Source organism: Passer montanus, unplaced genomic scaffold (genome assembly GCF_014805655.1).
Source record: "Passer montanus isolate IOZ18808 unplaced genomic scaffold, ASM1480565v1 scaffold15, whole genome shotgun sequence".
NCBI lineage: Eukaryota > Metazoa > Chordata > Aves > Passeriformes > Passeridae > Passer > Passer montanus.
This window is the reverse complement of record NW_024362051.1, coordinates 1,663,061-1,677,923: the sequence shown is the minus strand read 5'-3', so window position 1 is coordinate 1,677,923 and position 14,863 is coordinate 1,663,061. Positions and strand designations below refer to the sequence as shown.

The 14,863-nt window shown below is 38.4% G+C and overlaps 1 protein-coding gene across 1 annotated transcript in view; it reads left to right on the top strand.

Annotated features, from left to right (window-relative positions):
• TENM2 (teneurin transmembrane protein 2) overlaps positions 1–14,863 on the top strand; it is a 616,650-nt gene that overhangs the window by 164,892 nt on the left and 436,895 nt on the right. The window contains exon 4 of the mRNA XM_039701625.1: positions 5,414–5,689. Within this exon, the coding sequence (XP_039557559.1) occupies positions 5,414–5,689 (276 nt within the window). The remainder of the gene's footprint in view (positions 1–5,413; positions 5,690–14,863) is intronic.

The window sequence follows — 14,863 nt, the reverse complement described above, 5'->3', positions numbered from 1 at the left end:
CAGGTTCATCTCCATAAGGTGGTGCCAGAAAAACAGCTGGTGGGATAGAGAGGAAAAGAGAGTTCTTACACCCTGACCCTGTGTAAGAGCTGCTCAGCAATAGCTGGACCCTCACAGCCCCATACCAGCTGCAGAGAATAAAATCAACTCTATCCCAGCCAAGAGTAGCCCAGCATGGGCATCAGAGTCAGAAAGGAGCAAGGCAGTTTCTAAAAGACTGTTAAATAATTCTTCAGTCATTGATAGGAGGAACTAGGAAATGAACTTTACATTCAAACCACACATTCCAACGGGCACAAACATTTCTGTTTACTGCTTCTAGTCAGTTTGCTGCAGAAGGGACCAGAGCAGACTGAATTTATAAAGAACTGAGAAAAATTAAGGGTGCATTAGAGGTTTTTTAAAAAGAAAGACCTCTTCCAGAGATTAGACCTAAATTGTGGAACTCCTGCCAGCAAAATCATTATAGCTGTGAACATATCAAAAACTTGACAAAGGATGGAATGTCTTAAATCAATATATTTTTGTTATTCTTACTTTCTGTAACATTGTAGTAGCAAAGACTATGAATTATATTTATTCTTTTGATTTTAGACTTAGCTCAGTCTTGAACTTGATGTCGTGTTGAAGGCAGATTTATCTTATCTGTGCATTACTGGTTTCAGAGATCTTCCTCTGAGGCATCTTGTAGCGATCACAGCTGGATTAGATTAATCTTCAGAGGGGCAATTCATGCAGTTTGTGATCAGCCAAATGAGACCTTTGCCTAGGGGTTAGGTGAAAGTAACCTTTGCTTAAATGGTGATGTTTTCTAGACTTAGCAGGGATAATGAATACAGTAGTACATCACTAAATTCAACACACTGTTAGTAAGTGTTTATATCCTAAATAACTGAAACAGTAAATTTCTGTACAAGGAAGTGCACTAAAGAGATAATAGAAGTAATGTCCTCATTTAAAGGAAAACATCTATTCTATTGAGAGAGTATTCACAGTGTGTAGATTATGGGCAATGATGATCAAGTACATAACATTATATTACACTGCTAAACTAGAATACTGCTGATCTGTTTTTGTATGAGAGATTATGTACACCTTAAGGGAGCAGCTGGGTTTAACTGCCTTCCTTTAATGAAAACCATCTAGTGGTTTCTGCAGGAGGGGATGAAGCGACTGAGGGTGGAGATACTAAGCTCTGTTTCATGTGAAAAAGCAAAAACCTTGTGACTTTCTATTTTTGGTGCTGTGTTCTTCAAGGCAAAGGAGTTTCTTTCTTTTCCACAAATAAGGATCCGACGTTACCCATCTCTTTTCTCTTAGTTTCACCAGCAAAGTAATAGACGCTACAAGAATGTGAAAAAAAGCTTTCAGTGTGCAAGAATGGATTCTGCCTGCACATTTCAGTCCTGCTTTGCAAGTGACATTCCAGGGAGGGGCAGTTCAGTTCCTCTCAGCTCCCTGCAAGCCCCAGGTGTAGGGAGTGCTGTCTCACACTGTAAGAAGCCACCCTGGCCTGCTGGCATTGCAGTCTGGCTTGTGGCCCAGCGTTCTGTCTGTGGGCACACAGCAGAGCAGTCGGACTGGCCAGGGCATGGCACTGCTGCCCTGCTTGTCCCCTACAAGGTCTTGCTATGCCTGGGCTCCCACTATCAATAGAGCTGTAAGGATGATGCTCCTTGAAGGAGACACTAAACCTTTAGCCCTGACCAGGCTGTGCCTGCCTTTCCTCTCTGCAGTTCTTGAGTGCTGTGGTTTGTGCTGGCACTGGGGCAAGGAGGGCTGGGTTGTTCTTGCTGAACTTTGTCATCAGCAGTATTATATATATACCATTTATATTATATATATTCAATACATGGAGTATTCTGGTGGGCTGAGTGGATATGGAATGATTTAGGTATTTTTTTTATCTTTCATGAGACTATGCTTCATCTGCAAAGTAATAGTAGGGTGCCCAAAGGGGGGGAGCCAGGATGGGGAAGGGCTTTGATGGGGAGCCATGTGAGGAGCTGCTGAGGGCGCTTGGTCTCTTGGAGAAGAGGAGAATGAGGAGAGACCTTGTTCCATATACAGCAAGGTACAGAAAGTCTCCTTTCTTGTGAGGGGAAGAGGAGGGTCAGACACTGATCTCTTCTCTATGGTGAGGCATGGCAGGACCCGAGGGAAGGGCCTGAAGTTGTCAGGAGGTTTAGGTTGGATATTAGAAAAAGATTCTTCACCCAGGGGATTGTTTGGCACAGGAATAGGGTCCCCAGGGAAGAGGTCACAGCACCAGCCTGACAGAGTTCAGGAGGTGTTTGGACAATGCTCCCAGGCACAGGGTGTGAAGGTTGGGCTGTCCTGTGCAAGGCAGGAGTTGGACTCTGATCCCCTTCCCACTCAGCTTATTCTGTGAATTACTGGACATATTATTTCTGTGCATCCAGATTTTGTTCATCCTCTATGTGAATATACAAGGTCTACTGGTGGTCTAGTGATGGCATTAGTACCTTAATGTGCACTAATGGCTGAGTAAATGAGAGAAGAATATGTTAGTGGAAGCAGTTCATATGTTATTCAAGACATGTGGGCAGTTTCATTTTAGGAAAACAGGGCATGTAGGAGAACATGGTCCAGAATAAGAAAAGGTCTAGAGAATATAACTGTAGTATTTCCAACTTCCTTTCCTCAGATTTTAGTCAATTAAGGGCTATGAAAGTATCAGGAATCATAGAGATACATGTTTCTATTTTTAGATGTAAAATGCATATCTGAAACCCTACTTTATATATGTAGATATGTAGATGTTAAAAAATTATTATCCAATGACAAGTTATTCTGCCATGATATGCTGCCTTACAGAAAAGTCTCAAATAATATTTTGCAGAAGCAAATGCCAACAGTTAGAATATAAAACTAATTTAAAATCTACCAGCAAAGAACATGTCTTTACTAGATGGGGAAATTTCTAGAATATTTCAAGTCTGCCATCAGGTCATAAGACTATAAAGGGATTTCTGAGAAGCAGCATAGAAAATCCTTTCCCAGGGGTTCAGGGGCTGATTCCATTTGTGCTCTTGATATGATCCACTTCTCAATTTTTAAAAATTTTGTCAGTTACTGGAAAATGCCAAGTTCCCACATAATAAAACTCAAATGGGTGAATGTGTTTTGTGAATAGTGTATTTCAGTGCCTATACCACTTTCCTCAGACAAAGTAAGAACAGGATGCTAATCAAAGTGAAATCATCTGTGCTTGTAAGGGCTGTTAAAATCCAAAGAATATAATCAAAATGCTTTACTGTGTATGTACAACAGCTCCATTAAGCTAATATATTCATAATTTGTGTGTATTTGTAGACATGCCACCAGCAAACAAGAAAATTTGAAAACTTCATTTTCATTATGAGTTTAGTAGTTTTAGCATGTATCTAATGTCAACATTACCTGAGGTGGGCTACTATGATTCAGTTCAGTCCATTTTTTATATTCATTTTGGTTTGATTTTGACCTTTTTCTTAATAAGTCTAAGCTTAGTTTGCTAATATGGCTGAAGCAAAACCCTAATCAATCAAACTGATTATGTTAAATGTCTTCTACTGCAATTGCACATGATTAAAGTTTACAGTTTCCTTAACAGTACTTTATCTGTCATGCTAGAACTCTTCACTTATTAAAAAAAAAAAAGGACAAAAAGACAACCACAAGCAAAAAATCTCTAGACTGAAGTGCACTTGAGTAGCTCAGTTTTAGAACTGTTAAGTTCCTTGCTTTTGTATAAACCACTAAATTTCTGATTACTACATTAAATATTAGAAGGCAGATAAAATATGCTCCTAACTAGATGGGTTTGGGTTAATTTGGAGCTGGCTTTTTTAATGTCAGACTTTCTATATTCTTTTTACACATTGCCACTAAATGTTGCATTCCTTGAGAAGCATTGTCTGGTGAGAATTCTTCCCCTGGATGTGGCCAGTGTCACTGTGGGGCTGTTTGACCTCAGGCTAACAGAGCCACACCCAAGCCTGGTCATTGCTGGCTGAGGATATAGGTCAGGCTTCCAGAAGAAATCAATCCCCTTCCTTTAAATGATGAGCTTCAGGAATAAATTTAAACTGGGCCCAAGTTTTACATTTTACACGTGTGCACACACCCCTTATCCAAAATGTGCTTTGGTAGTCAGATATGAGACTGGAGAGAGCTGATACAGAAAGGGGAGCCAGATGGATTTAAAACTCTATGAGCTTTCATGGCTAATCTGAGAAAGAAGTTCTAATACTTAAAAATCTAGTTACCTTCTTATTAGTAGAAGACATTTGTGTGTTTTATTTAGTGTTTGAACTTCCATTGTTTAGCTTCATTCTGACAAATATGTAGAGGAAGAGGAAAAAATAGAAACAGATTTTGGGCTAAATAAAACTACTGTTTTAGAAACACAGATCACTGATCTGGTTTCCCTGTGAATTAAGGAATTAGTTAAATAATTAGCAGTTATATTGCCAGCAACTTCAGTCTGGTTTTTGTTTTTAACCCAATGTAATGAAGCTCAAATTACTTTGCTTTTCAAAATCTTTGAAAGCCTTAGAGACCAGTGAATATTTCCCTTTATTTTTTTACTGCCCTGTTCATTACTGTAGGAAACAAGTACATAAGCAGAAATCAGGCAGCAACTCTGGACTTTCTGAGAACCCTGGGGGCCTCTGTGTGCTTTAAAAATGTATAAGATTTTGTCCACTGAGTCGTTATTAACTGCTAAAGGTCACGTGTTTTGACATTGTCTCAGAAAGTTTTGCCTTTAAACCAAATGACCTTCTGATTTTGGTATCGATTCATTCTTTCTTCTGGAATATGGGGGAAAAAGAAAACAGTTACAATGTAAGGTCTGTCTTGGTTTCTTTATCAGATATTAAATTACCATTTGCACCAAATGTAAATACAAAACTAGTGACAAAGTTCCATGTTTTCTCACTGATAGATTTGCATTCTTTCACTACCTCTGAGAATGACTTGTGTATATGAAAATGAGCTTCATTTTTTAAAAAAAAAATCTCTTTTTGAGTAATCAGATGGATGACTTCAAAGCTCATTCTCTGTCCTACAAATATGAGGTTACATACACACTAAAGCAGGTCGTGTTATTAGCACTTGTCATGAGGTTTATGTGAATTAAGTGATTAATTATTTGGGAGCAAAAGAGTAGCCTAGAATTTAGAGACCTTTCCTACCTTTATTTTGTATATTTCATCCTTTTAAGATACATTCAATATTTTTAAGGTTAAGACTTGCTATACCATTGCACCAGAGAGTTCTCTAAGTAATTCATTGGTATACAGCAGAACTGAGCAAAACTAAAAAGAGATCTTATATGTTCAAGCTGAAAATAAATCCCCTAGCTTTTTAAATGACTTAATTTTTATTTTTTCACTTGTCCTTCTAGGAACAAACTTCACCCTGGCAGAACTGGGGATCTGCGAGCCGTCTCCGCACCGGAGCGGGTACTGCTCGGACATAGGGATCCTGCACCAGGGCTATTCCCTGAGCACAGGCTCCGACAACGACTCGGACACGGAGGGAGGGATGTCCCCGGAGCACGCCATCAGGCTCTGGGGCAGAGGCATCAAATCCAGGAGGAGCTCTGGCCTGTCGAGCCGGGAGAACTCGGCTCTCACGCTCACCGACTCCGACAACGAGAACAAGTCAGACGAGGAGAACGGTAGGGTTTTGCTTCAGTATATTCCCAATCTGCTATTCCTAACTTATTAAAAATACACCAGTCTGCTTTCAAAGGTGAAGTTTGCTCCTTCTCAGTTTGCCTAAAGCTGGTTTTTAACGTGTTTTGTGCGCATTCACATTCTCTGAGCATGGTCCCTTCACCCAGGGTTTTCCTCCTGAAAGGCAGCGAGACACCTCAGAGAAAAGGAAAAAAATTCATATCTCATTTGCTTCTCCTGTGTTGTGCTCACATGGAATGTGTTTGGGGATTGTTTACCCACAGGTGATTGCTTGATTGGACTCTGGTGTGAGTTGTTCTGACTCATTGGCCAATCAGGGCCAAGCTGTGTCGTGACTCTGCAAAGAGTCATGAGTTTTCATTATTATCTTTTTAGCATTCAGGAAGTATATTTTCTGTATTCTTTAGTATAATATAGTATAGTCTTCTTTAATATAATATAGTGTAATAAATTAGCCTTCTCTTAAGATGGAGTCCTCCTCATCATTCTCTGCCCTCGTCAGGGTTGCCTGCTTTTACAATAGTTTTGGGTTTTTTTGGCATCACTATCAGGAAACTAGTATATGTGCATCATATGATAGATATTATGTGTGATCTTACAATTTACTTCTCATGCCATAATCTGTCACAGAAGTTTGTGCTCCGAGTATCTTAAATTAAACTTAATGATGAGAAGCAGAAAGAAATTTCCAAAGAGAAATAGTTTTTCTATGTGATTTTTCTACACAGCTTGAAGTAATATTAATAATCCACAATGTGCTGATAGCTGTAACAATGATGCTAATTCGTAACAATCAGATTTAATTTTAGGTATTTTTTCCATGGTTTTGAAGTTGTAAAAACAATTCTTTTGCTCTTTTTTTACTGGTACTGGGGCGGCTTTTGCAAAGCAAATCTATGCATTGGGCAGAACACTTGTGTTTAGTGTTCTCAGAAATGAGACTTCAGGCTCAGCACCAGTCGCTTGTGACCAAATAGCCTGGCAGGAGAAGTGGAGTCTGAGTGTCCTGTGTTCAGCACTGTCCTCTCAGGTGCACACATCCAAATTCAGGTCCTTGGTGTGGCTCACCCTCAAGTTCTTACCTGGGGAATTTTCTGGATTCAACTAGGTTTAAAGAACTCAAGATGGAAAATAGTAAAAAAGGATTTTCAGGAATTTGACCTCCATCCTATAGGGTGATGAAAGTGTAAACGCAGCTTAGTTAAAATAGAAACAAAGGGGTTTGGATCTTGTCATTCTGAGGAGGTGAAGAGGAACCTCCTTAACATCATCAACCCTCAGAGCAACTGTTCCAGCAGCGTGACACCAGCTCTCTGCTAAGCATATTGGGGTAAAATTCTGTTTGCTACATGGTGGGTACCTCTCAGAAGAGCATTTTTGTAGGTGTTTATTTAGAGCTCCTCCCTGTACTCACTGACAGTTTTCTTGGTTCAACAAAGTGGGTGTGCCAGGCTCTGAAAATACAAGCAACTGCTTGTCAAAGCAAACAGGGCAAAATTACAGTTTATGTGTTGATAGGAAGAAGTTCAGCAAAGTGCAATTGATTTTGTTTGTAACAACAGTCTTTTTTTGTTGATTTAAATTGAATCTTCTAGTAATATATCCTCTCCATAGGCATTGCAGGATACATTTCTTCATCAAAACTAAGGAGGGTATATGCATTTACTAATAATGGTTTGTACAAGGAAGCCCATGTTTTGAAAAGAATCAGTGACTGGTTAATTGATTTTTCCTTTTAATAATACCATTCACAGAAAATATGACAACTTCCATTGATTTTAATACAGTTTTGTTAGGGCTTCTGAGCATAATTTCAAATTAAAAACCTGACTAATAGAATTCTGGCATTATGGAATGATTGGCCTTCAGTGCTGTAGCAGGAATTCACTTCTGTGCAGGTGGTTGTCTCCATTTCAGTGGCAGCAGTGTGTCACACCTTTTGTCTAAGAAAACATAATGATCCCAGAACCCACTTTTATACACACTGTCACAGACTGATAAAAGAATGAGTCTGTTCACTTGTTTTTCATTTTCCTCCCCATAATAAGTGAATTATTCAGTAATTGGAAATACAGTGCAGCGAATCCATTTTTCATGTTTCTAACAATGATATTAATAGGAGAAAGAACAACATGATCAAACAGCAAGCAAGTAATAAGCCAGTATGTGGAATTCATTTTGAGTTTCTGTGAGAAGAGTTTCTGTGTGTTTGGTTGTTTTTAAAAAAACATCACGCAAGTATGAAGCAACTGTTGTGTACACAGAGGTGTTAACTTCAGTAAACTTCTTAGCCTTACTCTCTCACAAACCCTGGTTAGCTCAAAAATCAATGCTTCTTCACATCACTGATTTTATGAAGTTTTGGGATACATTATCATATAGATTGACAGTTGCCCCACTGGTTCAGCACCACAGTGTGGACACTTACAAAACCATCATTAATTTCTCACACTTGTGCCCAGCAGTGGTTTTCTACATAATAAACACTGTGTCCTTCAGAAGCAGATCAATAACCTGCTAGGTGTTCATCCTGAGAGGAAGTAACAAGAATCTATATTTCAAGAGAAATTTGTACTCTGATATGGTTTCATATTTGCAGGATACCAGCATAAAGCAAGACATTACTTGGCATGAGACTTTACCCATTTATGCCTAGCAATATTAGAGGGAACTCATGATGCTGATACCTCTGAATTTATTGAAAGTACTGTTAAAGCTTTTTCCTTGATACAGCTCAAGGGTTATGAAAGAGCAGTTCAACTCTAAAAGATGACTGTTTTTTAAAAATATTGAGATCCTATCACAACTTAAACTTTAAAAACAAAAAACAAACCATACCCCTAGCAATTTTTTTTGTCTCAATAAATCTATTTTGTCATCTCCAAGTAGCACAGAGGAAGCTTAATCTCTAAAAATTGCTCCCATTCAAATCCATTCACAAAGCTTGTGACCATTTTCTGTGCTTGTAGATTTTGTATGATTTAATTTTATCTTAAACCAAAATGCTGTGAACCTTGAAATATTAGCAGGCTTGGAATGCTTACAGATAAATTGAAATAATGGAAGCTCATTAAGTTCCATGTTTTACTTGATATACTGACATTCTTCCTAACAAAACACCTTACTGATATTTTATAAACACTTATATTTTCAGAAGTCTGATTGGGCTCTAAATTCTTACTTGTAGTATTATACTTGTATATTGTATATTCTTACGTGTATCTTGTAGTTTTTGCTGCTGTCTAGATGTGGCCATCTCTTCTTTAGACAGATCAATTCTGAATTTGTAATAGAAATCTGTCATCAGATTGGTACTCAACATGATGTGCTGGTTGTGAGATCTAAGTAATTATTTTTTTTTGATACATGCAAATGTAAAAGGCCAGTTAGAAATACAGATCACCTCTGATGCCATGTGCCAGCTTTGGAGAGAGAATCATCTGTGGGGATGCAAGGTGTGAGCTATAGGGGATACAGCACTGGTCCTCAATGCTTATTTTTTCTTTGATTAAATCTTGTAACTATTTATTCTGAGACATCAGGCAAACTTCTCAAAAGGATCTTTTTTCATCAGTTGCAATGTTCTTTTCTAAGCCTACAGTATTTCTATCTCCAGAGTAAAGCTTAGGGGCTGGTCATGTTTAAGTAGTGACCTTGAAGCAACAACTCTTTCAGGGTTGACTTCTTCTGGTTTTTGTTTTTCTTTAAAGTTGAACTGCAAATTGTGTTCTTCTGAAAAATATAAAACATTGGAAAATAAGGTAACTTGTGGTTTAAAAATCCATGAAAAGAGAATGATCATTCTTAAGGAGCATTTATGTACAGAACCTTTTTGCAACAGATCTGCAATTTTCTCTTTTCCTGGTTTCATGTTGTTGAATGACCAGTTACAGGCTGTTAGGAAAGCACTGAAATTCAAGTGACATAAGGCAGATGGGAGTGAAAAGCTGAACAGAGAAGAGAAAAGAGAATCTTAGGTAGAGGAAAGGAGGATGGAACAGTAGGGTGTAAACTCAGGGCAAATCTTGGTTTGAGTGCTGAAATGAACTCGTTGGCTCAAAGTGAGCCCAGGAGGAGGGTTTTCAGTTTGATGTGAGTCTAGATCCTGCTATTCTTGTGGTGCGAAAGAGAAAATCTAGAAATGGTGTTGGTGACTTTTTTTTTTGGTAGATGGTTGTTCCCTTAGCACTTTTTCTACTGTATATTTTCTGCTGTATATTTGTACTTTTTCTGTTGTATATAATAGATAGATAATGTGCTGCACTGATATTTTCAGGTCCAATATCCATCAATGTTTGCTATTTTAGACATACTGGTGGTAATGACTGTGATTATTTTTTCTATATTGCTTTGGTGGTGCTTTTTATTGTAGTAATTAAAAGTTGAGTATCAGACAATACCTTATGTGCACATCACTTACTAAATGAAAGAATGCCATGAATAAAAAAATAGAGTTGGAAAAATTATAAGGTAAAATATGAAAAACTGTATTTGTGTTGTACTTCTGATTGAATCTCATGAAAAATTAGGTTGGTATATTTTTTTTCTTTTTTCCCCTGATGTGATGTTTTCAATGGCAATTTCCTACAGTAACTTCTCAAATGCATCTGTAAATCTTAAAATCAAAACATAACCCCACCTCATAATTTAAACTGACCTTACAGTTTATCATTGTTTCAATTTTATGAGCAGTATAATCTGAGCTTTTCCTGGGGTGTTATTGAATAGCAAACTTGGAATTACAATAGAAAAGAAAAGATGTTATTGCATCAGAGTAGTTTACAAAAAGGCACTAGACAGATGACAGCCAAGGAGTTTATTTTCTTACTTTTACTGTTGTAATTTTGACATGTTGTTATCAATATTTAATTTTTTATTTTTTTCAGCTTTCTATTTCACACTTCATAATTTGCAGGAAAGATTATAGCAACACTGTAGTTCTACTCTTGAGACTATTTTGGGTTTGTCGTATGCATGCTAATGTGTCTGAGTTGTAAGGGAGTAGAAAGTAAAAGCTTTTTATGTTGTTGGTCCCAGAATTCTGTTTGGGTTAAACAAGTGGGAGATGCTAAAAGTTCCCCACCAAGAAATACTCACTTTCACAGACAGGAAATACTTTCCTTGTTAAAAGGGGATGTTTAAATAGTGGTGATGCAGTTGGAGCCGGTCTGTGTCATCTTCAACTGAATTTGTGTGGGAAACGTAATATGCCCTCATAATTTTGGGATAATATATTGGTATTTTGGGTACAAGGAACAGCAGGGAAGATGCAGACTTGCTCTACATGGCATAGTGGAGTGCTGATTTCTGTAGGGAGAACTGTCTGGGAATGTTGTGCCTGTTTCTCTCCCGGAGCGACCCAGGTAGCTTGGGAACAACAGGAGGCACCGATCTGAGAGAGGAGAGAGGGAGAGCTGTCACAGTTGTGAGATCTGTTCCTAGCTGAGAAAGTGGCCAGATGGTCCCAAGGAAATGATGGGATTTAAATGAAATGTCATACACTCAGAAAATGGCATTGCACACGTCATACATCACCCAGCTCCTGAAGGAGGAGAGCTGGGGAGGTGAGCTCCTGCATGGGCAGGCTTCAGCTCTTCTTCAGGAAGGCTTGTAAAGTACTTTGTAAATGACAAATTTAGAAAGTCATTAAGCGCAGTATCAAAGCTCGGTTGCTTAAGTGGATCCAATTTTGATGTGCTCTCAAAACCTGAGGGCACTTCTGATAGGAAGTGGTTTCCTAATGAGGGAATTGACTAGCAGGAATGACTTTTAAAGACTTAACTACACATAAACTCAATTTGGTCCAGGTAAATGGCTTATGTATTCAGTGCAGAGAGAGTCTAGATGATGGGGTTAAGGACAAAAAGTGGATATGTAGCACTGGTAAACTTTAAAGCCTTGTGTAAGACAGGAATATGAAATGACAGTATTAAAAAGCTTAAACATTTGTTGCAATTTTAATATAACCCAGCAAGACTATAGTGTAGGTTGGCAGGATGATGTGATGAATTACTGCTACTCTGTCTGGTATATATTGAAAGAGCTCAATAAATACTATCTGGAACAGAGTGCTTGATGATATTCTAGAGATTAAGGATGGAGATGTGGCAAAACAGCTCTGCTTTGGTGGCCCAGTAGAGTAAACCCAAATGCCATCTTGACATTGAGTTGCTTGTAGCTGACATTGAGCTGTTGGATAGCCATTAGATTTTCCATTCAGGTCAGTGTTGACCTGGGAGATGTGCAACAGCATCTTGGGTTTCATCCTCCCGGAGATATAGGTGTTTCTAGCACTCATGATTACAGGAGGAATGGATGGAATGCTAAAACAAATAAGCAGAAAACGCATTAAAGCCCACAAATATCCCAAACGAAACCAAAACATCCTCCTGTATATGGTGAGGTGAGGTCTTACACCATGAATGTCCATGCTGTTCTCCCCAGTTCATGTCAGTCAGGGCTTCAGCACCTGGAAAATTTTCCATTTCCTCCGAGGTGACTCCAGTCTCACATTCTGTGCCCTGCTCTGGCACAGCATCATTGGGCTTTTTGTCCATATCCCATTTGAGAGCCTGCTGAAGCTGTGTCCTGTTTGCAGTCCCTCTTTTCATGATGTTTTTTTTTGGATAATATGAATGCCCCCCTCATAATCGAATGAACTAAGACAATCAGGAATTGAGACCGAGGAATTTAAGGCGGATATTTAGCCAGGAGACTGAGGAAAACAGAAATATAGTCTGGTGAATTAAGGCTATCAGGAAAATACTGCAGCAGCTGGGTGCATAAACTGCTGAGGTTAGCTGGGATCTTCCTTTTTCCTGAATTCTAAGGAAAGAGCTTTTGCCTGCAGCTGTATCTACAACACTGTGTGAAGGTCACAACATGGAGAGCTTTTAAAAAAAACCCTCTCAAAATAACCACAAGATTTTTCAATTATTATTTAATCATGAGCCTTTCCATCTAGTAGAGAAATGATGAAACTGTTTAACAAGAACTCCATTACAGCACATTATTCAGTTTGTCAATTATTAGTTTTATAAAAGAAAACTTAGATGATGTAGGTCACCCAGGTAAGCAAGCAGCAGCGCCTTTGTTCAAACCATAACTGAGTTAGAATAATGCCTTTTTATTCTTTTCTATAAAAGAGATGTGTGTCTGATAAAGTCAATCCAGCTTGGTGCTAAATGCATTGTGTGTGGCTGATGAATGATAAAACCTTTGCAGGAGGGTTTGCAGGTTTGTCTGTACTCAGTGTTTAACTAAATTTAATAAAGTGAAACAAAACCTAAGTATTTTACTTTTCTCTTGTAAACTGAGCCCAGATCACAGGAATCCATACTCTGAATGTATTTTGTCTTGCCTTTCAAAATGAGAAATTTTGCCAAAAGCTTCCTCTAAATTCGTACCAGAGACTGGTACCTTTCTTCATGTATGGTATCCCACTATTAATAATCTCCCTAATGACAAATACTTGCATACTTCACTGATTACTGCATAATTACATCAAGGTACACACTGCTTTTTCTAGTCAATACTTCATTTATAAAGCTCAGCCTGAGTCTGGCCAATCAGCCCAGGTGCTGCAGTGAATGCCTACTGTCACATGTGTAAAGTGACGTGTAGGTGGCTGTTTAAGTGTCATTACATTTTCTAAATATTTCGTGGGATGTGCTTTGTGTTTACACTCTGCACACTGTTCTTTTCAAGGGATCTGTCAGCTTGTCGGAGGCAATGGGTTTGAATTGATTGTTAATGTGATGTTGAAGTGTCACGTCCTACTCAGGTAGGGTAGAATTCCCCTTCAGATGGAAAATGGATAGGAAAGGTTTCATATGTATATATTAGAATAAATAGAGCTTTTTGAAAACTGAGTTATCCCATAACTAATGAGTTTTGAAAGAGATTCTTTTTTTACTCTTTTTTATAATAAAGCTTTTTTCACTTAGCTCTTAAGTAGTAAATTATAAAAGATGCTTCCTAATTCTGCTCCGTTCTCCGGTCAAAGGAGAGAAAATCTAATAAGCCAATTTTATTGGTGATGTTGTTTGGGGTTTTTTGTTTGGGTGGTTTTTATCTATAAAATGTTCTTTTGTGACTTTTTGCAGAAGCTCCTGGCAGAATTGAATGGCTTCTGTTAGATACTGTAGGAGCATCCTGAATATTAACTTTTTTCTTCGCTTTTAATTTCCTTATATTTCACACAGGTTAAAAACAACTTCCTGCTTAATTTAAGCTTTTACAAGTTCTACGACACTCTTCTTCCTTGGCAGTGATAAGGGAAGTACTTTTATCTATTTGTTCAGCCTCTCTGTAGCATTTGAAATCGCTGAGTCTCTTCTATACACTCTTCCTGTAAGAAGCTCAGGGGATGATTGGCAGTGATTCAGGAAGGCTGAAGCTCTGCCTCTCAAATCAAGTGAGAGGTTTCTTGTGAGCAGCTGTTTGTCCACTTGCCTGTTCAGTCTTTGGCTTGCAGACCTCTCATCAAAGTTCTTCAACACTTCAAAAGCTGTTGGTAGCACCACAGAGACCATGCTGAAATCTTAACCATCTGTGAACAAGAAACACTATCTGAGGTAAAAGTAGAGGACCATTTTTTCAATTTCTATTTTGTCTGTCTCATGGTTAAAGAACATCAGATTAGGCTAAACCCATAAAAGAAAGATGTGAAGATACTGGGGAGATGGAAGTACCTCAAAGAACTTGTCTTTTCCTAAAGTTACCTGCTCTGGAAGGTTTGTTATCATGGTGCTTAAAGCTAACTCACTACATTTTTCAGCTCACAGTAGGACTCCTGCCCTTGTAACAGATTTATGTGAAGTAACTGTAAATGGTTTTCCCAGCCCAAATAATTGACCCTCATTATGTGCTTCTCTTTGTCATCAGAGGGTGCCATTGCTGTGATTCTGTGTTTGTGTGCTAAACCCACTGATTTTTAGAAGAGGCACTGCTTTATTGGTACCACTCCTTTTTGTAGTGTAAAGAAATGGGAAAAAAGTGGTCTTATGGAGAAAACTGGCAAAAGAGCTATGTGTAGATTGAGACAGTAGTTGGAACAACCTAGTGCCTAAAACAGGGTGTCCATTTGGGTTTCTTCCATTTCATCAGCACCACTTACTCTGTAGTAGAGTACAAACAAAAAAGTGGTCTTATGG